This window comes from Meleagris gallopavo, chromosome 6, assembly GCF_905368555.1.
Source record: "Meleagris gallopavo chromosome 6, MGAL_WU_HG_1.1, whole genome shotgun sequence".
NCBI lineage: Eukaryota > Metazoa > Chordata > Aves > Galliformes > Phasianidae > Meleagris > Meleagris gallopavo.
Genome location: NC_139409.1, coordinates 30656452 through 30681751, shown reverse-complemented (window position 1 = coordinate 30681751; position 25300 = coordinate 30656452). Strand labels below are relative to the sequence as shown.

Here is a 25300-nt window from a genome sequence, read left to right as displayed (position 1 = left end):
ACTTCAGAAGACTTCTATAAAATAACTTTAATGACTTGGTTCATGCTATTTTAAAAACAGCCATTTTCAAGAAGAAAAATCAGTATGTTTCTGGTACTGACTTTGGCTTTCCTATTCTTATTTCCCTCTTTGCTAACAGTTTGGCATCCACGGTACACCCAGTCGTTTGCCTGGGAAGGTGTTCTGAAAATTAACCCCAAAGTTCCTTGCTTATACAGTCTACAATTACTGCAGACCTTCCCCACCCACCTCCATCTACTACGAAAGTCTTTTTGTGACAGCTTTCCAAAATGCCAAAGATGATACTAAGCCAAGTATTCCTCAGATCTGTGTGTATATATATATATACACACACAGATATATATATGGACTGTCTGACTTGAAATTCAATTTGCAGTCATCCAGCTGAAGATGAAAATCACTGGCATAAGACAGCTGTATATCACTACAGGAATGAAACAGCTGTTCTTGGTCTTTCCTGAGCAAAATCTTCACAGCATCCAAATATTTTTGCAGGTACGTATAAATGAGAAAAGTTTGTGTTCCTAATGATGCAAGATATATTTACTCACCTTTATCAAATGAAGAAATATGTTTGGGTGTCATTTAACCACAAATGTTATCTTTATCAAATGGTTTGAGCTCTTCTAAATAACTGGGTTGGGTCTATTTTTTTTTTGACAAGGCCGCACACAGAGTCCTTTAAAGGAAGATGTGACATGTTCAGGTAGGTACGTGAATTCTCAAAGCACATCCCCATCTCAAAACAGACAATAAAATGGGCATCACAAAAATCCATGTTATACAGTAAGACTGCATTTCAGTTTTTCCTATTACTCGGTATAGCAAGATTCAGTAAAACACGGAAGCAAAGTACCAATGGCCATCTTTCCCCAAGTCCTTGAAGAATCTGCATATTTAACAGGTCTTCAGGTCTCTAAAGTTTCTTCATTTGCACCACAAGTGTCTACAACACAGATTAAACAACTTGTCACTGGGAAAGCACGGACTTTGGAGTTGGCTATCCACTTGTCTGTTTCAGTATTATACTCAAGAATGTGCCCTAATCTACCAACACCCTGAAAACCAGCCAGGACATAAACTATGGATCCCACAGCAGCACACTTCACTGTTACACCTTTCCATGGCATTGGAGACACCATCTTCCATTCATTCATCTTGATATCGTAATATTCTACATTATCAAGGCCACCTAAAAAGCAATGAAATAGAGAACTGCTTACTACAACATACTGCCTAGAATGAACGTGAGCACAGAATGCTACATAAAACTTTTCAGAGTTTGCATTAAAATATATAACAGACAAAATCCTTCAAAGGAAAGGTCACAATTTTCTAAACTAGCTGCTACCCACTCTTCTTTATATACAGAAACAGAAGGCAAGAAAGACCGCAAATGAGATGCACTGCTACAAGTTTCACATTGTAAAGATTCTAATGAGTTGCTCCACAAACACAACAATGCCTGATTTCTCATGGATTTGTGGGTAATATCCAAAAGTTAGGAATCCACCTGAAAAATTCTCTCCAGTGAGGCCATTTCATTCTAGTTGGTTCATCAGCATACCTTTACATAAGTAGGCCACTTATTGATGAAATTTAAAATATGTTTATATCATAAAAACCTAAGTCATTTTTCAAGGGCCAACAGTTTCAAAAGTTATTAAGGAAACTACATTATGTGAAGTATGTAAGAATTTCTTCTTTAAGAAACAGGCTAGCAGTCACACTTCACAATATCTACAAACATCTTATTATACTTACTTAAAAATAAATGACTACGAGGCACAGAGAAGTTTTCACTTCCAGTCCTGAATTATTAGATCTGAGAGATTAACTTCTATAATCACAGATGATATTTCATTCCAGGCATAACTCTTTGCCATTATATTAAGAACAATTTATCAGTGAAGTTGCAGAATATGAGCAGCAAAACAATATTTTACTTATTAGTTCAGCAACACACATTCAGCAAACACTAAAACCTTGCAAAGTGACAGTTCTGACTATAACTGATGAAGTGCATAAAAATTATACATACTGATATTTTTGAATAGGAGTCAATCATGCTGGAATAGTTTTAGTGACTAATTAAAATACAAGCTATATTCTAGAACAGCATTAATGTGAACTTAGATATTCTAGCCACAATAAATAGTAATTAATAAACCTCATAGCTGAGAACTTTCATTTTCAAAAGCGCTTCAGAAACCCTATGTAATTAAAATTGAAGTTCACCTCTCCTGGGAAATCAACTATCACTCTAGTTTTACAGATGATGAGACAGACCATGACAGTAAGTCACATTTCATTAACTAGGGCAGTCATGAAAATTCTCTATTTTTCACCACTCAAAAATAGCTGACTAGCTTTAAATCTTCAGACTGAAGTTCCTAGAATAGTGACTACACTTTTACCTGTTTTGTTTAGAGGAATGACAAAGTCTCTCAAAATATACAATGAAAGACTTAAAGCAAATAAACAATCTAAAAGATTGCCTTTTGTTAAGATATTTGACTTGGTTATATTAGTATGGATGCATTTCTGAATTTTACAGTACTAAGAGATTGGAAAACAAGATACAGTGAAGTATGGAGGTGAACAAAGGAACGCAACAATGTCAGCAACAGAACATATTTTATAGTACTGCTCAAAGTTTTTCCAGCTGTAGAAAGCAGAATTAAGGCCCCAGCAAAACTTTTTAAGTCCAGCTAGAGAATTAAAAGAACTGGAGTACCTAAGCCATTCTGTCCGCCCACAGCAAATATTTTGTCCTTTACAAACACCAGTCCATGATTCTTCCTGGCTTCAATCATTGGACACAACTCAGTCCATCTGAAGAAACAGATGAAAAAAAACAAAATCACAGGAAAATTCACTATTTGATTTCTTAAAAAAATACACATTAAATAAATCCTGGAGTTAGAAAAAAGAAATATGAAAGAAAACTGCTGGTTAAAATTAACTTTTTAAGTAAAACTACAAATTAAGCTATTACTGCTTAATTCAGGAATTACATCCAATTTATCGAATCTTAGAATCATTAAGGTTGGAGAAGACAACTAAGATATCTAGTCCAATGCCAACCCATCCCCACTGACCATGTCCCCACCCACACAGTTCTCAAACACCTTCAGGGACGGTGACTCCACTGCCCCCCTGGGCAGCCTGTGCCAATGCATCACCACTCTGAGAAGAAATTTTTCCTAATAACCAACCTGAACTTCCCCTGGCACAACTTGAGGCCATTGCTTCTCATCCTATCAGGAGATACCTGGGAGAAGAGGCCATCCCCCACCTCACCACAACCTCCCTTCAGGTAGTTGTAGAGAGCATAAGCTCTTCCCTGAGCCTCTACTTCTCCAGACTAAACAATCCTCGTTCCCTCAGCCACTCCCCTAAGACCTGTGCTCCAGATCCCCCATCAGCTCCACTGCCCTTCTTTGGGCACACTCCCAGGCCTAGCTGTCTTCCTTCTACCGAGGGGCCCAATTCTTCCTATTTATCTACATTACATTTTGCAGGATGAACAAGAGCAACCATAAATATTCAGAGTTGACACAACACTTACGTTTCTGTGGCCGGATCATAAACTTCACAGGAATTTAGTACTCTTCCGGAAACATTGTTTCCCAAGCTCCCTCCACACACGTAAATGAGACCATTCGCCTCAACCATTCCATGACTGCAGCGTTGAGTCAGCATGCTGGGCTTTGTATGCCAGCTTTCTGTTCTCGTATCGTAGCATTCAAACAAATACAGTGCAGAATTTCCTTAAAGAAATAAGAAACCCACCGAAGTGGCATTAATTTTGATGGTTGTCCTCCAAGAGAAGAGACTAACAGTAATTATCAAATTGGTGCTTTGTTAGTTGAAAAGGGAAAGCTGCTTTCCACCTCTAAAAACAGAGCTAACCAACTTGAAATTTTGGACTACTCAAAAAGCACATACTTGTAATTCTTTTCTTGACTCTTTTGTTCCAAAAGATGTGAGTTTATGTAATTGCTGTTTGTGTTTGAAAACAAATACAAATGATACAGATTTATTTTGGGAGGGGCAGGGGGTAGAAAAACTGAACAAAGTTGTATATAAATTACAGATCAAATTTCCATCATCTCATGTTACTCAGTACTGAGAATCTATGTACAGAACATGGCACCTGTTCTGTAAACCTAACAGCTTCACCTGAGTCTCTCTAAGCAAAGTGATTCACACTACTCCCAGAATATTTGGTGCTTTTGGGATTAGATAGCTAAATTATGTTGCGACATATTCCTGAATTATTAGCAATCGTAAAACAGCTAACCTTCACCATTTTACTTTCTTTCTACTGGCAGATACTTGTATTTTCGCAAAGTGTGAGGTCTGTGTCATCCCCTCTCATGGACAACAAACTTTTCTAATGAAGGTAAGTGGGAGTGTCAAGACTTGTCCTTAAATAACCAGCCGTACTTAAAACAGAGCAGACTGGCCACAGCTTTCTCAGAAAAGAACTAGGCGTGTTACAATAGCTGCACTGACTGCTAGCTGGGGAACTGAGCTGAAAAAAATCACACGGAACAGCACTACTTTTCCAGGTTCAAAAATACAGGAGTAGATTTCTGTGAACCTTGTTTGCTTACTCCTACCACAGTGCTCAAAATCAATAAGAACTGTGGAATTAGCCATATTTTTTTCCTGGATGTACATACATATCCATTGCTTGGAAGCTGTACAAATTCTTATACCAAAGAAATATAATAAAGCTGTCTTTAATGTCTTTTTAAAGGAAAGCTGCTGTTTCAGTACACTGTATGTGGCTCTGGGCAGCCTGGTCTAGTGGCTGGTGACCCTGCTACAGCAGGGGGGTTGAAACTAAATGATCATTGTGGTCCTTTTCAACCCAGGACATTCTACGATTCTATGAATTACAGCACTTTTAAATTAATAGTTTCACATAATTGTTTGCTCCTGTTTAGAAAAATGTGAGAATCAGTACAGACAGACTTTTCTAGACAAGCAGTATTCATCGGATTCCAAAGAAAAAATAGACTTGCAAAATAATCTGTTATTAATTTTTAGATTTTACTATTCTGTCTTAAATATTTATGGAAAGCAAAGTAAAACAGCACATTACAGCAAGCGTAGACCAGAAGCAACTTTGAAGTTAGCAACACTGTAATGGAGATGTGACTAATTAAAATGCATTAGAGAATACACTGTCCAATGCAAGTTTGGATCACAATTCCTCATGATTTGGCATGTGGGGAAACTGGGAAGCTTTAAAAGATTTTGCAGTTTTGTAGCGTTCCAAGCCTTAACCTCTTGCAAATAATGGGAGAAATGTTATGTCACATTTACCACACTAGGTGGCAGCTACAAACTATCTGCTGCTACATCAGACCTCTTAAAAGATATTAGAAGTCAGATAACTTTACCTAAATGTCACAGCTTTCTATTAAGTGATTTATCAATTTTAGGCACTCCTTATGATCCTTTTTTCCTCTTCACTTCCCTCTGCAGCGAGACAGAACTCAGAAGGAACTACTAAAAATTTATCTGTAGGCATAGCGGTTTTTTGTTCTTGTTGAGGTTTTTGGGGGAGGAGGTAGAACTTTAGAACTGTTTTGGTTTTTTTTCTTTTTTCCTTTAAGCTCTGTTTCTATGGATATGGCATATTTACATTTCTACTTTTGGTTTGCTCAAGATGTATAATTTAGACAAAAATTAACAAAAGCTGTACTGCACTGTAGTGTTTCTTTACAGATGTTGTTTTTCTTTCCTGGGTTGGGGAGAATTCAATGGTCTTTCTTCAACTACAATGAGTAAATGACATCTAAATTCTCCACTTACTGAAGCAAACCATCAAAATAATTAACAGAAGATAACTTCTGTTCACTTGACAGAAACAAGTCAGTTTACAGGGACAGGTATGATTTCACCACCAAAACCAGTCAATTACAAAGCTTTTTATCATCCCTTTTTTTCCATTGATAATAAAAAAAACCTCATCAGGCTCAACATATAAAATGAATAGCATAATGCAGCTATTCTGGCCATATGTCACGAAATTTTAAACCACACTGAGATCTGCGAATCTGTGTTCAGTAAACTGATAGCAGAGTGAGACTTTCAAACTATATTTGCTCATCCCTAGTTAACTCCTAGTGTGAATAACACAATTTCAATCAGAAACAGAACACAACAGAAATAGGTTGTTGGATTTCGGGGAGAAGAAAATTCGAAATATGGGAAAATTAACTCATGAGGCTAACACAGCAACGTGCAGTTTCTTTTCAATAGAGTCATGCAAAAAAACAGAACATTTTCCAGGTATCTTTCTTTGTGCTTTTTGGGGGTTGTTTTTAAAGATTTTTAGTGTCTTACCCACTTCTGAACCACCAGATGTATAAATTTTGCCCTCAGCAGCACAGGCTGCAAGGCTATCTCGAGGTGTTGGAGGTCCTAGCTTGGAATACCAGCTATCCTTCACCACATTGTAGCAGTCCATTCGCTTTATAGGGAAGAGCTGGGAACCACCCAAAATATAAACTACGTTGTCCCAGAAGACACAAGCTGCATCCCTGCGCTTTTCAAAGGGACATCGGATGTCTGTCCAGCTGTAATCCTGCATTACAAAGAACAGGTAATGTCTAATAAATTGTAACACTTACCTGCACAGTGAGTGTTTTTCAAACAGAGTTTTTCATAGAGATCTAGATACGGTCAGTTTTAAATTTCCTTTTCAAAACAAACATGAACACTGTTTATTGAAGAATACTCCTCAGGCGTACTCTTGAAAAATTCACTTAGACACAGACATAGTTAGCTGCAATGAACCATGACATAATCAATTTCTATTTCCTCATTCCCTCTGTACACCCAGTACGGCTTTCCTGAAAAAACAGGGCTTTTTTCCCCTCAACAGAATTGATGCCCTGCTGCTACCAAGTCAGAAACAATGCATGTAATCAATAAAGCAGAATTACTTTTTCTTTTATAGAAACGGAAAAAACATCTTACATATACTAGAAAACTCTTACTCTCTAAGGAAAATAAATACAGAAAGTAAAACCAAACAAAGGCGATGGAAAAAGAAGATAATATCCCAATTGACAAGCAACTCAGTTGAAAAGCTCCAGTACATACTTTATTACCATGACAACTAGAAGCTTATTTACAGAATTTGCAAAACACAAGTGATCTATAGCTATCCACAGTTGATAGCATGAGAAATGGTGTAATGCTTTATCACAAATACTGGCAGTCATGTTGCCTAGAAACTGCTTTTGCATGGGTTGGCAAAACCAGCAAGTATCAAATATAGGCATTAATGCTACCCAAAGCCTTAAAAACACCAAACTCAGCAACTGATGGCAGACCAGGATAGCATACAGCACAAGAAACACTTCTTGAATAATTGCATCTCACATATTCCATGCCATCATAAGCATAGCTTTTATCTTATGCTGAACAGGAAAGTTTGGGACCTTAACTGTTATCTGTCACCTCAAGATGGTCTAGCTAAACCAGCTGCATGACCTTCATTGTAATGAATCACACAAGACATTACAAGATTACATTTTCTTGGCAAGGACATACTTCAAACACCTTGGTCAGTGAGGAAGAACAGCGACTTCTACATGGGGGTTCAAAGAAAGAGGCAGAGCATGTTATAGTCCAAAACATCTTACAATCTTTTCCTGTAGCATCCCCCTTAGCAAGAAGAGCTGGCAGGTGCATGTGGCCCTTTATGATGAGAAACGCGTCCTGGGGCATCCTAGAAAGGAAAGCCATACTACAGCATGGCAAAATAAATAGCTGCATAAATCTTAAGAAAAACGTCTCAGTGCTTTGTGCAAGATCATCATATTTTCTGGCTCAAATTTCCAGCATTTTTACAAAAAAAAAAAAACCCAACAACAAAAAACAACCCTGTTGTTTTCCCTTATGTCGTAAGGGCTGCAATCTGACCCACTTCTGTGACTTCAGTTCATAACTACCCTTTCATCCACACCTTTATCAAAGAACCGCAGGCTCTCCCATAACCTGAGCATACTCAGCAGAACCTGCCTCTTCCAGCACCAGGCACTTCAGGTCCTTCTCTTGGAACGCTCTTCAGTGTTGGTCTGCACCACACAGAATTTATTTCAACATGACTTATGCATTTAAAAACAGTTGCCTTCCGCCACAGTCAAGATCCACACAACTCTGGGCAATGGCAAGACTCATTTTGGGAAGAGGGCCATTAGGAGGAAAGAAAGAACAAGATGCATGGTGACAGTTTGCCTGCTGACCTTGGCTCTCCACGATTGCTCATGCAAGGACACCAGAGGCAAAAGCTCAAAAGCTGCATTAAATAGTTTTTGAAAGGCTTTTTTTTTTTTTTTTTTTGAAAGACAAAACCAAACAAAAACACAACTTTCATGAATTTAACTTGCAATGATCTGAACTGTTGTCAGCTACAAGACCCCATGACAACAACTCTTTATGTAGTTACGGGCAATGAGAAAGAGTAGCTCGGTGTGATTAAAATGTTTTCCTCGATTTCAGTTGATGCCCTGAAGAATAGCAGACATGTCTACTATGGACAACCTTGCTATTAATAACCTAGTATTGACAGCTCCTTATCTCCTCCTAAGAGGCAAGCTGGTTCTCTTAGTTGTCAAGAAATAGCAATGCCAGGCACCTGTTACATTTCCATTGGTGGATTTTGTATTGTTGAAAAAGTTAGCACTACCAGCTACTTCTCCAAAAATATATTCCTGCCTCAAAATCCCATAAACTCACGTATAAATTTTAAATAAGAATTCAGGAAGTATATATTTTTGTTCCAATTTGGGAAAAAAACCCAACTTTTTTTGTTTGTAATGTTCTGTGGAAAATTCAACAAGAAAACGCTTCCCAACACCACAAAAATGTCATCTCAGACCTTTTGTATAGTTCTAAAACCAAACATCTCTTCTCAAAATAGTGCCAGATTGCTCCATCGGAGTTTTACGCCCCAAACTGCATCTGTCCAATCACTTTGCTCTCTTGAAGTACATGCATCAACAGAAGTATCAGATACAGCATAACAAGGACAACAAATATAGACAGAGTAATATTGTTAAACACTGACAAATAACACAATCTATTCATCCATTAAAAAAAACCCTTTTTGACAAAGAAAATGAAGATCAACGTCAGAGACTGATTTGTGTATGCAAAGCAGTGTTACTGAAAATAATTTTTGCACTAGCCTTGCAGTATGAGAATTACTGAAAGTTGTATCACTCAAACAAGACAGTATTTTCAGGAGAAACAATCTAAATTTGTCTTGAGCCACATCTTCACCTAATATATAAGATTGCCGAATTTAATTAAAAATAAAGGACGAGGTCACTAATCAGTCAGCTCAGCAGACAAAAAAAATTCAATTCTTTCCTAAGGTCCTAACCTTGCAGAAGTACATATATAACCTTGATTTTTGGCACTGTGACAGCTCCATTATCTTTTGTTGAGACTAATTAAAGCAAGCCAAACTTGTGATGTGGAGCCTTACATCCCACACTTCTTATCTTACATGCACATGATATTAATCCACAGGGGTTCTGGATCCTTGGTTTGTGGCATTTAAGCTACCGTATGGTTGAAGATCAAACTGAAATGCTCAAATATCCAGAAAAATATGTTTAAATAACTGAAAAGCTCTAAATAAAATAAGTAAGAGTGACTGAAGAAGACACAACAGATTAGCTAAGAACACTCAAGGAAGCATATAAGCACTAGAAATAGCATTCAATGGAGACAATGCTTATTAGAATCAGCCACTCACTTCTCTCCTTCTCCTTCCCTGCCCACCCCCAGCTCCCTACTGAACCCACATGTAAGGCCATAATGTTCCATCAAGTGAAAATTCGAAAAAATTCCCTTCAAATTCTATTTATTTATTTGTATTTAGCCTGGGCAAATAGTATAAGAAGAAAAAGAAAAAAAACGAGAGATCTTAATCCTGTGCATTATGCAGCTTTATACAGGCATGACCTTTCATCCACAAACCAGATTTCTGTAATATTATAGTTTTGATGACTGAATATCCCATAACTACATATAATTTTCCCTCCAGCTAACTTTGCCTCTTGCTCCCACATAGCATGCCCTGAGTTTATTATTTTTACAATGACATCAAGTTAAAAAAACAAACAAACAAACAAAAAAAACCCTAGTATTTTTCAAACACAATTAAAGCCTAAAAAAAAAGTCAACTGGAAGATTTTATATTAATGCATAAAGAGTGATGAAGCCACTAAGCCACTACTCCTACCTCTTCAGTTCTGACCACTGTGGACATTAGGCACTTATTATGGAATTTAGTGTGCCAGTTAGGTTGGCAAAGAGACCAGTATTATCTACACTGATAATACCCTTGCCAGCTAATAACTAGGACAGAAAGCCTCAAAGCTAGTTTCCACACGGCCTTAGAACAGCTTTGTTCCAACCTAAGTTACTGTAGATCAAGAGGAAGAAACATCAATCTAATTTTCTTCTAGTAGGAGAAAGGTCAGAGCATGTTGGGTGGATTACAATCTGTTAAAATGCCTAAACCAAATAACAATTTGAAGATGATGAATGCCCAGATCAAAGACTTCCCCACTTCAGATGTTGGAAAGAATTTACTGCTTCACAACAGGAAAAAAAATATCTTCTCAGCTCCTCCCACCCTCAGTTGGAGCACTATTTATATTTCTTACTTAAATAAGGAGGAGGAAGATGGACAACACTTAGGAATTTGGAATTCTCAATTAAAATACAAATTAAATGTCTCAAACTAAATTAGCAGATCTGGCAACTTTTTTCAAACTTGATCAGAGCTCAGAAAAGGTGGCTTCGATTCTATTTTACATACAAAAATGCAAATTTGTATCAGATGAGTTCAAAAGAACATCCCAAGGGTTCATTCGTCCTGAATTAGATCTGACAGGGCTCACACTGACAGTGTAGTTCACTCAGATAACACACTGAACTACTTAACTGTTTGAAACTGCAATGGGCATTAAATGTGCTGAGTTGGAAAAGACAACTTCTGTAACAAAATATATAATGTATATAATTTCAGAACTTATCAGAGCAGCATTGATACTTGTGTAGAAACTTATTTCTGTATTGTTGCAAATGTTGTCTGGTAGAACAGCATATGGATAGTCCTTCTGCAAGTAGCTGATGTTTCTAGACCCCTTAGTGTGCATAGCTGAAATAAACACAATTCCTGTGGCTTGATTTCTTTCAGAAAACACGGAAACAAATTCCAAGCAAATCCTGACTGATCTAAAGTGGTCATATCTGAGGTTTTTGTAGAAATTCACTTTTCCCCCACTTCTGGGGTACTTGGCTCTCAATTCTCTTTCTTACATATTCTTAACTAATAGAATTGTGAACCATTGGATTTAGAAATGTTTACATATTTAATAAGAGTATCAAAACTCCTTGGACTCTAAAACAGGTTCTACACTATCACAGAAGTAAATCTTTCAAATTACGCTAAGAAAAAATGTGCTCAGAGACTAACTCAAAGCAATAAGTGCAAGCACATGCATATGGATTTATATATTCCAAACTGACTGCTCGGTATTTCTGTAAACTTTTATTTCTTTCCAGCTATGGGATTCACATACCAATAAATTCTGACTCAAAGGCATTTCAGAACCCTATATCTAACACTGGCAACAGACAAGCACAATCATTCTATTCAAAATCAAGTATTACACCTAGAGCACAGATTTAAAAGCACCGAATTAGCTACATCTTCCAACTGTACACCCAAGAGACAGAGAATAATCCATCCTTCCCATTCCATTCTGCACACCATTATGCTTTAGTTAATATCACCAGCAAATGTAAAACACATAAGCTTACAAACAGTGAATCTTAATGCATTCTGAGGTAACGATTACCTTTGGATTAAAATATCTGCAGGACTGGGGCTGTGAGCCTCCAAACAAAGCAATGCGATAATCATGTTTCTTCCTTCTTGGTCGTGTACCTTCCACTAGCTCTTCTCTGTCTTCTGGGGAAAGAAGATGGTATCGCATCCCACCTGGAAGAAAGACAACTGTTGCAGACCCAGCCTAGTTCTCAAAGAAGGGAATGTTTCAGAGCTAGGAAAGGGAAAAAAGCAGGGACTCAGGTTTCTGCGGTACAGCTATACAGCTTTGTTTTCATTCTTAAATGAAAGAATGTGCATGTGAATGTGGCAGACTACATCCAGACTTGCATCTTATTTCAAATTTCCTACTCTGCGTGAAAACAGGACTTGGATATGGTCTCATGTTAGAGTCAGAGTCCAATTTATCAATCAGCTCGTTTACCTAATAACCATGTCTCCCATACCGAAACTGGCAAAAGGAAGCATGACTTATGAAAAATATTGGCAAAATTGGGTGTCTGAAAGCGAAGCATTTCTAGCATCCTGCATCTTAGGAAAAAATCCCACTGTTGTTCATAACTTGACAATGCAAAATATGACTTACAATTGCTTTAAGAAAATAGGCATTTTCTTTTTCTCTAAGAAACAGTCCAAATTATGCAAAAACATTACTGATCTTACAGGTCATTAAAACAAAAATCATTATTTTTTCAGCAGTGCACCTAATCCCATGTCATGCAGGAGTGTAACTGAAATGTTGATGGTCAGCAAATACTTACCAACGTACAGGTTAATTTGAATCTTACTTGTTGACCAATGGAAAAGAGTTGCATGTCATTTTTAGATCTAGACTAAAAGGAAGCTGACTAATCTCTACTGAAATTAAAAAAAAATTCTTCCAGAACACTTATCAACACATAAGCTTTATTCTCATACATGATAAAATGATAAAACTTCAAATTTGATACCTTAAAAGAAGAAAAAGGAAGCTTGTTTTCCCTTCTCATCTGTATATTAAGAACAAAAGTGTTTACAGCCTCAAATGTCACAGAGTGTGAGAGATGAAAACAGCGCAACTCAGGCTTAACATCCTCATTTGCTTAGGGACACTATAATATTCAAAACTTCAAACTAATTTTTAATAATTCACCTCTGAACAATAAAAGAAACTGAGATGCTATCCTGTCCCAAAGGCACATTTCCAGTTACACCAACTCAGCGGCAGAAAATTCATTCCATTATGCATCATGAAGTTAATATCATTTGCTAGGGATTCTCACTTCTTTTCTCTTATAAGAATAGATGTTGTGTTCATGACAATCTGCTAATGCAACTTCAACTAAATGCAACATCCTAGAAGGAACAGAGATGTTTTTAATGTGAAAGCATCATCAGAGCATTTGAATTAATTTATAAAAATTTACATTCCACATCATTTTATTTAAAATATATAGAACATTGAAGATTTCAACTAGAGGTCAACTTACTGATCACCATCTTAAGGCATTCTGGGTTATCCTGAATAAGTGGTTCAGCCTGAACTGTTTTACTTAGGAAGTTCTTTGATATAAGAGGAAATCGGACTTTAGCAAGAATGTCAACCATGTATGGCTGGCGATTTGGTTCATCATACTTCAGCCACCTGACTGCTGCATCATAAACCTTAAACAGAAGAAAATGAAAGAAAAAGGTAATGTACATCATCACAGACTAAGGCAAAAACTAAATATCAGTGCTCCAATCAGATTCTTCAATCCATTGGAGGGTAACTAATAATAAAATTGCAGTATGCAGAGACTTCAGTAAAAGTATCTATGCCACCATGTTCCAAAAAAGGCAGGACAACACTCAGGCACAAGTTAAAACAAACGGACGGATGCAAAATAAAACCCCTCCATGTTTTTTAAACCAATAATTTCTACTACCGTTTAACATTTTTCCAAATAGGAAGCGTGAGTCTGTAATTCATATCTATGTATGTTGTGCAGGGATTACATACAAGGCAAATACGCTTTGTGTTCAGTGTCACAACACTGCTAATGCTTCATCAGGAACGTTGAAATAGCTTGTACTTCACATAGTGTCCTTAGCTGACAAAATGTGTTATTAAACCATTCATAGGAAGTTCCAAATTGTGTCTTTGCATATCATTAAAAAAAAACAAACAAAAAATACCTCCTATTTTTTAAAGCTACAGACTGCCATAAGTATAGTATTCTGAAACTTTCCTTTGTATCTTCTCTTTACTGGAAAAGCTAATGGATTTTCTTGGCAGGACAGGGCTGGCAGGACAGGGAAGGTAACCAAGAAACCTGTTCTATTTATGATTGTCTACTGAGTCAGGAAGGAATAGAAAGGAAGTCCAACATTACCAACGTACTAACACTCTTCAGTGCTGCTGCAGACATAGCAAACTTATCTACTACACTGCCATGCCAGAGTCAGCACTAATTTTGTTACGGGTAATAACACAGTCAATACCTACTTGTTGAAGCTGAAACTGATCATGGCTATCAGTGAATGACTGAAATTAGTTCTGCCATTAAAAGTCTCTCTCCATGTTATGAGTTATTCAGAAAGACTGCTAAGCCTTCTCAGCTGAAATGACCAGAGAGCAAGGGAAAATAAATAAAGAAACTTAAGGCTTAAGTTCCACCAGCTAAGGAAATTCAAAAGAATGTTGGAATATAGCGTTCTTTTCTCAGTCACCAACAGAAACACTATTAGCATACAGGAAAAAGAGGCCAACTTTTTTTTTGCTAATAATGAAAGCTGTCCTTCCTGCTTCTGCTAAGTGAAAATATGCTTTATACCAATGTAAAAATGAAAGTACACTAACTTTCTATTGGTACTCCTGAGAAATAAGATTACTTTGGTATACTGTCCATTTATAAAAGGAATTTTAATCATGCCATGCTCCTACCTGAAATTTCTATCACCGCTGCCAAGTTGAAGCATGCTATGTTAGTTTGTCAACAGAACTTCAAGAATATAAATTCTAAAGCATAAATTCCACTGCAAGATAACAAAGCATAAAACACTCCTAACTCTGGGAAAGTTACCTGGGGCCTGAACTCTTCCCAGTCCACGCTAAGAATTTCAATCTTGTCACCTGATATTATTTCCCACCACAGCAATTACTATTTTCAGGTAACACATATTGAAGAAAATGCATTAATTCTGTGAATATTTAACTTCAGAGTCAGTAAAATTCCCATCTCTATTTAAATGCATATACATACCACCTTCATTACAAGATCCTTCTAATGCACTTCAAAGAGTGTAAATTCATAACAACATAGCTAAATGAATTTAAATTACCCAACACGAGCACCAGAACCAGCTAGAAAGGTAAAATTTCAGTATAGATGTGACTGAGAACCTCCAGGAAGTATCCAGCAGCTACAACCATCTCGCAATCAGTTCTTTGAGCTGCAGTGCAGACACACCTATACTCCATTTCCCTGCAGCACAAAGAATAAGCTGGCAAACACATTCTGGGCTATGGTATACTGAATCAACTGTTCAAAATGGGACAGCTGTGACTCATCACCACTATTCACAGCTTTTAAATGAAACTTAAGGCACTTCCCATTCACCTAAGCTTTTTTGTATCTATTCCATAAACAAGGGCCTTCCATCAATCTGTCACTGTCAGTGCTTCTAGTTTTGAGTGTTAGGTCCACTTAGTTCTTAAGTTTTTTTTTAATGTATACATGTCTCCATCAGCAGCAGCTCCCTTCTGAAAGAGGCTGACACTCAGCACACAGTCAGGTAGAGACGACAGATGCAGTTTGCTCCCCAGTTTGAGGTATTCACTTTGACAGACAGTGCCTAAATCCCAGGCTGGGAGCAACTGTTGTAATACATTAAACTTAATTGAACTCATGTTACATGGAATCAGAAGCCCTGTATCTCAATAAAGAAACTGTTCTGCTTACATCATTTATGACTTTTCTTTCCAGTTTGCTGATATTACGTGTATTATATCCAGACGAAGTGTGGATACTCATTTTATGTTTGGTTTTGACCAAGAAGGGATACACTTGCTAGCTGGTTGAGTGGAGGGATTGTACTGCTTTGCTCTACACTGGTGTGGCCACAGCTCAAGTACTGTGCAGGAATACCTGAAGTGAGACACTTGAAACTTTCTCTCAATTAAAAAAGAGATAGTGAAGTTCAATTTTCTTAGCTCATAGAAGAGCTCTTTTCACAATGAAACAGATCTCACCTGGTCTTCTGCCCTCACAGTCAGTGTATCTTGGTTCAAGAGGTGCGTCACACGTTTAACATCAAGCTGAAGAAATTCATCTGTTTTGTAAACTTCAGTGAAATGCTGATGGATAAAGTCATCTGCGGTGGCTTTCAGTTCTGGACAGTCTAAGCATTCTGCTAACACACTTATACCTGTGGAAGAAAAATTAAGAAAACCTTTCCAAACTTGCAATTACCTTTAATACATTTGACTCAAATGGTAACACCATAATTTCAGTGATATTTAGAATGCCAGTTTAGTACTTATTGATATGCTTAAAGAAAAAGATACTATCATAATTCATCTGCAACTCAAGACAAACTAAGATAAGCACAAGCATGTGATCCCTTGCTCTACAGGGCAAATTGGAGAGTCAGGCCTGTAGGACTTGCTGTACTATTTCTCCAGCACTATTTCCTCACCATGGAAAACACAACAGTATATTAACTAGGTCTGAGCCATGTAACACCAAAGCCTAACCAGAACGGCTTGGTATTTCCAGGTTTCATGACCTGCCCTGACCTGCTCAGGCAGCAAACATCACCAACCAAGCACAACTAAGAGGCACAGTGAGCTGGATTCTTCAGTGTAGGTAGCAAAGACTGCTGCAGACCAACACACACACAAAAAAAGTCAAGCTAGCACTGGAGCAAGAGCAGAAGCTTGGCATAAAGCTATAAGCAGCAACTGCTGCTGAGAATCACAGAATCACAGAATGGCCAGGGTTGGAAGGGACCTCAAGGATCATGAATCTCCAACCCCCCTGCCACATGTAGTGCCACCAACCTCCCCATTTAACATAGAGCAGGCTGCCCAAGGCGCCATCCAGTCTGGCCTTGAACACCTCCAGGGACAGGGCACTGGGGAGAAGTACTATTTCCAACCTCCTCTTTAGTTGCCAGGTGAGCACAGGGTTGTTCAGCGGAAACATTTTGCCCATCACGCTATGGTCTTCCCCCTCCTCCTCTTTTGGAGGATGGCAACAGATGGAATAGAAGCAACTCCAGAGTGAAATTCAATCCACAGGATGCAATTAGAGTGAGCTGCTCTACAAAGCAAAATGCGAGCTACGATGATAAAATTCAAGAGTATGGCCGAGCTGCTTTTCCAGTGAGGAATAACAAAACTTCAAGCGATTCAAAATAAGTCATGGTTTATTTCAAATATTCATTTTTATGAACTGTGAGCTTGCCTGTAATCTACACAGAACTCATAAGGTATATCTTCAGGAAAATTTGATTTAATTTCTATCTCCTTTTTGATATGAATTAGCAAAGTATGCAGGTGTTAAAGAATATAATTAATTTTCTAGTTAACAAAGACTGCAGAGGACTGAACATGCCTCAAAGCAAGTGTAAGTGGCATTTTCCTTAGAAAGTAATGCCTTCCTTCCAGCAGCTGTTTCAGAGCCACTGCTATAGTGCAGCCTCACAGCACATCACCTGAATCTTTTAATGTTAAACATCTGTAACATACTTAATTGAGTCGTTAGGAGAATTGCATAACTAACACCAGTAATTCTAAATATTTTTTTACATAAAAGACCAAAGATTAAGTACTCCAAATCTCTAAATAATAGTAAGCACCAAGTTCTGCTTGCTGTTTATATTTTTGTAATACTGAGTTTGCATTAAGGCTACAGGGCATATCAAACATCAAAATGGTGCAGATGATTTTCATAGATTTCACTCAAAAGGAGAAAGCAGCAGCTAAAAACATAAGTAACAAATTCATTTTATGTTTGTTTTGTGTAAACTACGACTGTCAATTTAGTCTCCAAGAACAGTAACAACAACTGAAAGCATCACCTTGTTAAACAGGCGAGGATCTGAAACAAGAAGCTCCAGGCTGTTGTTAAACTGGGATGAGACCTTGCAAAGTCAGTGGACCCTGACACTGGCCAAGACAACTGACAAATTATTTTGTTTATGGCAAGGGGAAACAGCTCAGATTCAGAGCAAAATTATTCTTTGCATGCATTTGGATTTAGCCAAGTACTACTGTCTTTTATACTATTATACTACATATTTTTCAGGAACAGAAAAGTTAAAAAAGTGACCAGTCCATATTTCTCTTACCAAGACAATTTGAAGCATCAACTTGTTCTTTCAAAAAGTCCACACACATTTTTTTCACAGGTTCAATTTGATATTGGTTTGCTGCATCTAGTAAAGACTGGACATTATTGCTGTTAACAGAAATTCTGCAAAACAGAAAGTGCAACATTAGCATCACTAAAACTACCTTCTTAGTCGTAGCCAAAACTCCAATCCATAAGTGGCAAAATTATTCTCCTGCTATCTCCCCAAGCTTCTTTAACTCACAAGCAGTTGAGACAACTTCCCTTCATAGTCTCTTCAAATTGCTTTAATTTGCTGTACATTACTGAGGAAAGACAGAGAGCAAACAGTGCAAGATTAGCCTGTTAAAGAATTGGCTAGTTAAAGAATTAGCCTTTAACACAGGCCATCTGGAACACCATGCTCTGATTTGTGTGGTTAGCCATTTTCACAAGAACCGAAAAGGAAAAATGCCTTCTCTTGACAGCCTCGCACTCCCAAATGCACATCAGTGAAATCTGCCTAAGCTCATTGTCAAAACTGCTATAGTTTATTTGCCTAGAGTGCACAAGCAGAACAACCATTCTGACTGCAAGGCACCAAAAGGGCTAGGGTGCCAGCATTGGCTGCATCTCACCACAGGTGAAGCATACAGAACTTCTCTCAGAAACCAGAGAAAAAGCCTTCATCCCATCACTACAAAGACGGGGTCTGCCATCCATCATAGGAGCTTGCAAAGTACTGTTCAGAATCCCAGTCTTTTGAACAAGCTCCGTTTAAACGTTACAGTGCCTGCAGTGCTATTTAAAAACAAACACATGGGAGTCTGAGATAGAATGGAAATGCATTTTGCAAAGCAGCTTCCCACTCAGACTGTCCAGAGGTGAAGGGGTAAGTCCCCAAAATAGCTATCTGTGATAGCTGCTAGGATCATGAGGAGAAGCCCCCGCTGATAACAAGAAGGGTCTACATTTCAGAACAATGGTGAATATTATTCAGCTCCAACACTGACGCCAGAAGTATTCTTTATTACTTTCTGATGACAATTACCACTCTCTTTAGTCCATAGGGCTTCCCTACTGATGAAATAAATAGGAAAAAGGAAGGAGGATATAAGTCTAGTCACAACAGACTTAAAACAAGTAAAGAATGGTAATAATATGAAAACTGATGAATTATAAAAGCATTGTTTTAAGATTTCATCATTCAGAGTTGGCAGGCTTTCTAGCAAAAACATCAGTTTTAAATAACAAAACTACCTTGCAGTATAAGCAAACTCCACAAGCTGTTCAATAATGTCAGGCTCCGCATCTTTCAGCTCCACCTCAAAGGACTTTGATTCAAGCATATTTGCTGCAAAAAGGTTAAAAGACAGACTACATCAATAAGCCACTCTAGTTATTCTCCATTTTAAAAACTAGAAAATAAAGTCATTCTAGACAAAATGGGAACCTGCTAAAAACTGCACACAGTTGATTGCTGCTTTTCCCTTACAAACGCAAGTCAAGAAAGAAAGGAGACGGTGTGATAACCAAAATAACTGGTGCGTGCACATGTTTGCATTGTGTCAATTTTGCTGAAAAGTGCCTTAAAGAGGAACGGTCAAAAATGCTGTCGGACTGCAATGCAGACTGCCAAGCCAGCATGACCAAAGATAGGAAGCATGCTCTGCACCACCAAAGGCTATTTCCATATTCAAGCTGATAACAGCAGAGCCAGCTCAGAGCTCCCACGCTGTCACAGCACTGCAAATCTACCCACAGATGGATACAAGCCAACCACCAGAAGGCACAGACATTTTACTTCTTCTTGAGTTTAACATGTGATTTATAGCACAGCAATTTTACTTCTGCATACCTTACCTACGACTTGTAAGATACATACTATGCAGTTGAATGTATAAAGGCAGAACAAGTGCAATAATGTTCATATTTTTGGAAACAAAAATAAGAGGAGTGGTGAATAGAGATGAGTGGAAGATGGATAAGAACTGAGGAAATCTTCACTTACACCTATCCCTGAAATTAATCACTTCATAAAAAAGAAACTGTGACTGAGAAGCTGTTTATCAAGATGTGTCCATGAAAGAATAAAATTAAGCAATTTGGAAAATACTTACTAGTAAACATCAAGTTAAAGAAGTGGCTTGCTGAGGCGAGCACAACACGGTGAGCTGGGATCCTCCTTTCCTGAACCATAAGAATAACATCACAGAGCGTTCTCTAAATCAGGGGAAGAAAACCAGATGGAAAAACAAGATCAGCATTCCTGAAACACTTTCAACAATATTTCTCTAAAAACAGCTTCTGAAAATTCACTGGTTTCCTTTATCTGCATAAACCAAAATAATATCACACAATAAAAAGATTTTCTGAAAGTCAACAAAGCTCAACAACCTGAAAAACTAAGGAAGCTCAATTTTCCCATGACCTTGCACCTTCAGGCTGGTCACTGATAACATGAGCTGTGATTAAAGCTTTTCCAGTGGCATTTATATCAGCCTCCTATGCTAAAGGCTCCGCAGCATTGAGCAGGGACTACATTGACATTCCATCCTTTTCATCCTTATCTACTCAACTGCCAATCTGTTTTTAAGCTTCTTATAGGATACTCATCAGAAAGCATTCACTGAATAAAATATAAATAACACATTTCAAAAAGAAGAGTTTGAATTACAAGTGTAGATTTGGGGAGCGTATGCATCGCTAAACTTCCCTCATCCATCCATGACTTTAAAACATTTAAGATCGAAACAATAACAAAAAAGACCATGTGAACAGAGTTTCAAAGGAAATCTTTTAGAGCTGGAATTCCCAGCACATTTGGCTCCAAACAGATACATTAGCAGTACAGGACATCATAGAACACTGTGGCTGAGCTGAGCTTTGCTACGACACACAACTGCTGCTTTAACTACATGCTGTGTTTCTAAGGCATGTTTGATGCCTCAGCTCAGTATTTGAAGCATCTCAGATACCCTAAAACCTCACTGGATGTGGGAAGAAATATCTGTCAACCAAACCGGATCATCATTCTCCTTTCTTTTCCTGTGACATTTCTGGGTGTAACTGCTCTGTTTCAACCATGGTACAGAAATGCTCAGAAAGAACTTTCCCAAAGGACCTATTTGCATCACTGAGTAACTCTGATGATGCAACCCATGACTACTGCTTCATCGACCAAAGCACACACCCAAGCGTCACCCTGCATTTCCAAGCTTCATTAACTCAATGACACCTGCAACTCCATCCCAGCTTCATTCTCAGCTACTTCCTTTTGGCCCATTTCCACTCAGCTACGAAGTGGCAACAGAGGATGCATGCACATGCTGTCATAAAGCTCATTACATCCACAGAGATATAGCCATTTCATTTTTGAGGTCAGCAAGAAGTCCTCATGCATTGAACATACACCCAGTATCTCACCAGAACTGAGTGCCGACGCCCACAGTCTACTCCAAAATCCCACACATGGCAGCTGACTCTAGATCACAGTTCACACACACACAAAAAAAGCAGCCTCTTCAAAATTAGCTGTGCTTTATACCTGTCCCATTTTCCTACATCATTAAACAAATGCATATGAACAGGTAGTGCTCTGCACACAGGCTGCTGTTTCCATCACAGGAAAGCTTTAACTCATAGTGCATTGAGGTTTTATAACCATAGCACAGTTCTCAACTTACCAAAATACAACAGCAGCTTCCTGCAGCACAAGGAGCAAGCTGATATAACACTTTCCTATGGCTGCTGTTCCTCCTACACGTAGCTAACAGAAGCAGGAATGTCTCAAACTACACAAAAGTTTCTAGACTGGTTAACTGATGGGGGTGAGTGGACATAAAAGCCACCATCTGAAGTCTGACTAAAAGTAAAATAAAAGGTAGCAGGCAAAATTTGGAGTTGCATCCCCAACCCCCCAGGCAAAGTTAGTTTGAAGACAACCAGAAGCGGCACAACACTTTGGTTTGATCCTCTCACACTGTGGGCTGTATCTCCTCTGCCTGCTTGATGTCTCAAAAGCTGACTATTTGACATTTTTGTGTGGCTGAGGGATTTTGCTCAAGGTTGAAGCTCTGCTTTTAGTTCCAGATGTGCTGCTTATTTAGGATAATTAAACCTCCCAAGACGAGCTGCTTCTCTTCAGAGATCCAAGATGGCCATAAATGAGAAACAAAAAAAGACATCTTTGAGATGAGACACAAGTCTAAAATAGTAATCAATCAGATGAGACTAAGGATTATGGTCAAACACAGATAAAGTGAGGAGTGGGATAGCTCCCCCAATGATCACTGACGACCACCAAAGAACCCCGCACAATCGCAGAAGATTCAAATGTTATGTAAGCTTACATAACCCTATGAATATGTCATAGGTAGGTGTGACTTATGTATTAGGTAGGTGGATGGTGAAAACATTTTGGACTATAAATAGAAGTCAGCGTAAAGACTTTGCGTGCTTGATTTTTGGGCATTTCACACCTTGCAGCCCATGTAGAATAAATGCCTCTTCTAAAAACACTTGTCTTTTCAAACATATTTTGGGAGACTTAATTGACAACGTCTGCAAATCATAACAGCACCTGGCATCCCCTTATCAACAAGAACAGAGCTAGGACTCAACAATTTCGAGCTGAGCTACACCCACCAGAACAGAAATCCTACATCAATAGGCAGATGACAGAATGGCTTAGGTTGGAAAGGGACCTTAAAAATCATGTAGTTACCCCCCCTGCAGTGGGCAGGGCTGCCATCCAATAGGTCAGGCTGCTCCGGGCCCTATCCATCCTAGCCTTGAATGTGTCTAGGGGATGGGGCATCCACAGCTTCTCTGGGCAGCCTGTGCCAGTGCCTCACTACTCTCTGTGTAAAAAACTTCTGCCTAACATCTAACCTAAATTTCTTCTCTTTTAGCTTAAAACCATATTCCCTTGTCCTGTCACTATTAGAATGTGTAAAAATTTCGTCCTCCTGCTTATAAACTCCCTTTAAGTATTGGAGGGTCACAGTGAGATCTCCCAGAGCCTTCTCCAAACTGAAGAAGCACAGCTCTCCTCAACATTTCTTCAAAGGAGAGGTGCTCCAGCCCTCCCATCATCTTTGTGGCCCTTCTCTAGACCCGCTCCAACAGCTCCACATCCCTCCTGTACTCCAGACCCCCGGGATGCAGTACTCCAGATGGGGCCTCATGAGGGCAGAGCAAAGGGGACGATCACCTCCCTCTCCCTGCTGTCACCTCTCTCGAGATGTGGCCTGGGATACAGCTGGCCTTCTGGGCTGTGTGTACACTTCTGGCTCGTGGGCAGCTTTTCATCCATCAGGGTCCCCTGGTCCTTCTCAGCAGAGCTGCCCTCACCGCTTTGAGTCCCTGCATAACTCTTAACATTTCATTACGTGAAACCACCACAAAGTTTTCATGGAGACCGACTTAGTCCTTCACACACCGCTGAGCTGCGTGAAGTGCTACAAGTACACGAGCGTAAATGGCAGCCCGTCAGATAGGAACGAAGGGAGGACCAAAGCAGAACCAACGCGGCGCTGCCCGCTGGTTTCTGAAGGCAGGACCCAAGCCTTCTGAAGGCTTGTCCAAGGCTCGCACCGGGAGAAGCGCACCGAACGGCGGCACGTGACGGCGCCACGTACGGAGCCCCCCGCCCCAACCCCCGCCCGGCTCCGAGCGCTGAGCGCCCCCGGCCCGTACCTGCTTGCGCATGCTGTTCATGACGCCCATAAAGCCTGCCAGCAGCTTGGCCTCCTCGCGGGCTGCGAGCTTCTTCTCCGTCTTCTTCTTGCTGCTCTTCTCCGAGCCGGGGGCGGCCATGGCCCCTCACCGCCGGCACCGCGGACCCGCCACCTCCGTCCACGGAGGGCATGCGACGGCGGGCGACGAGCGGTCGCCTCGGGCTCTCGCTTCGCCGGGAGCGGACGGACGGACGGACGGACAACTGAACGGACAAAGCCGTCAACCAGCAACGCCGAAGCTCTCCGCGGCGGAAGCGGACCTGGGCCGGTGGGCGGGATGGGGCGGTGCCGCGCATGTGCGGACGCCGTGGACCGGAGCGCTGCCCCCGCGCGAGGTAAACAAAGAGCGGAGAGGCCTCGGCGTGTCACGTGGCGCCGGGGTAGCGTGCGTGCGTCATGGGCAGGGATGCGGCTGGGGTGTCTGCAGCCCAGAGAGCTGGCTGTATCCTTGGCTGCGCTTAGTAGTATACGCTGTCAGCCAGTTAAGCGATGTGGTTCCCCCCATTATCAAATCCTACCTGAAATGCTGCATCCAGCTCAGGGGAGGCGCGGACCGGCTAGAGTGGGTCCAGAGATGGGCTGCCAAAATAATCAGAGAGCTGCAGCACCTCTCCTGTGAAGACAGGTTGAAGGAGCTGGGCTTGCTCAGCCTGGAGAAGAGAAGGTTCCAGGGAGACCTTACTGTGGCCTTTCAGTAAAGGGTGCTTCTATGAAAGGTGGAGAAAGATGGAGAAAGATTTTTAGAAGGGCTTGAAGTGGTAGGACAAGGAACAATGCTTTAAAACCAGAGAAACAGGTTTTGTTTGGATATAAGGAAGAAATTCCTTACTTGGAGGTTGGTGAGGCACTGGCACAGGCTGCCCAGAGAAGCTGTGGATGCCCCATCCCAGGAGGTGTTCAAGGCCAGGTTGCGCTGCCATCTGAAATCTGGGAAGAAAGCTGTTTAACTCCAGTGTGCTGTTAGAAAATGACATTCCTTTATTCCTCGTTTTACATACTGAAACAGAATCACAGAATCACAGAATTGTAGGGGTTGGAAGGGGCCTCTAGAGATCATCGAGACCAACCCCCCTGCCAAAGCAGGTTCCCTACACCAGGTCGCACAGGTAGGCGTCCAGGCGAGACTTGAATATCTCCAGAGAAGGAGCAACTTGACAAGTAAGCACACTTTCTCAGAGTTCAGGTTCTACATTTAAACAGTTAAGACATACATATGCAGTACATGGACATACATATTCATTCTTTTCCAAGAACTCTTTAATTTATGCTAATGTTCCTCTGGGCATGGTTGGTAGCATCTAGGGGGGTCATATCCCCACTTACTTTATCCCCTTGTTTCC

The 25300-nt window shown here is 39.7% G+C and overlaps 1 protein-coding gene across 2 annotated transcripts; it reads right to left on the bottom strand.

The window, feature by feature from the left end:
* Positions 1-12: 12 nt before the first annotated feature.
* On the bottom strand, positions 13-24270 carry KLHL7 (kelch like family member 7). Of its 2 annotated transcripts, XM_003207127.5 has the most exons (11): positions 23920-24270; positions 20340-20442; positions 19480-19573; positions 18239-18363; positions 16137-16312; positions 13393-13567; positions 11934-12076; positions 6388-6628; positions 3593-3794; positions 2759-2856; positions 13-1213 (listed from the first exon to the last, which is right to left on the bottom strand). In XM_003207127.5, exons 1-11 carry the CDS (start codon positions 24037-24039, stop codon positions 930-932), a joined length of 1761 nt encoding a protein of 586 aa, XP_003207175.1. In that variant the 5' UTR covers positions 24040-24270; the 3' UTR covers positions 13-929. The 2 variants fall into 2 exon arrangements, with proteins under 2 accessions (XP_003207175.1, XP_085082304.1); XM_085226178.1 differs by lacking the exon at positions 23920-24270 and having other exon boundaries at positions 19480-19596.
* Between the last annotated feature and the right edge of the window lie 1030 nt (positions 24271-25300).

Excerpts from the sequence above, each read along its gene's own strand:
- KLHL7 (XM_003207127.5), bottom strand. The coding sequence starts at position 24,039 with ATGGCCGCCCCCGGCTCGGAGAAGAGCAGCAAGAAGAAGACGGAGAAG. Across the intron at positions 20,443-23,919 it reads TGAACAGCATGCGCAAGCAG|AGAACGCTCTGTGATGTTAT; the intron begins GTACGGGCCGGG and ends CCCCTGATTTAG. Across the intron at positions 12,077-13,392 it reads ATGCCTTAAGATGGTGATCA|GTGGGATGCGATACCATCTT; the intron begins GTAAGTTGACCT and ends TCTTTCTTCCAG.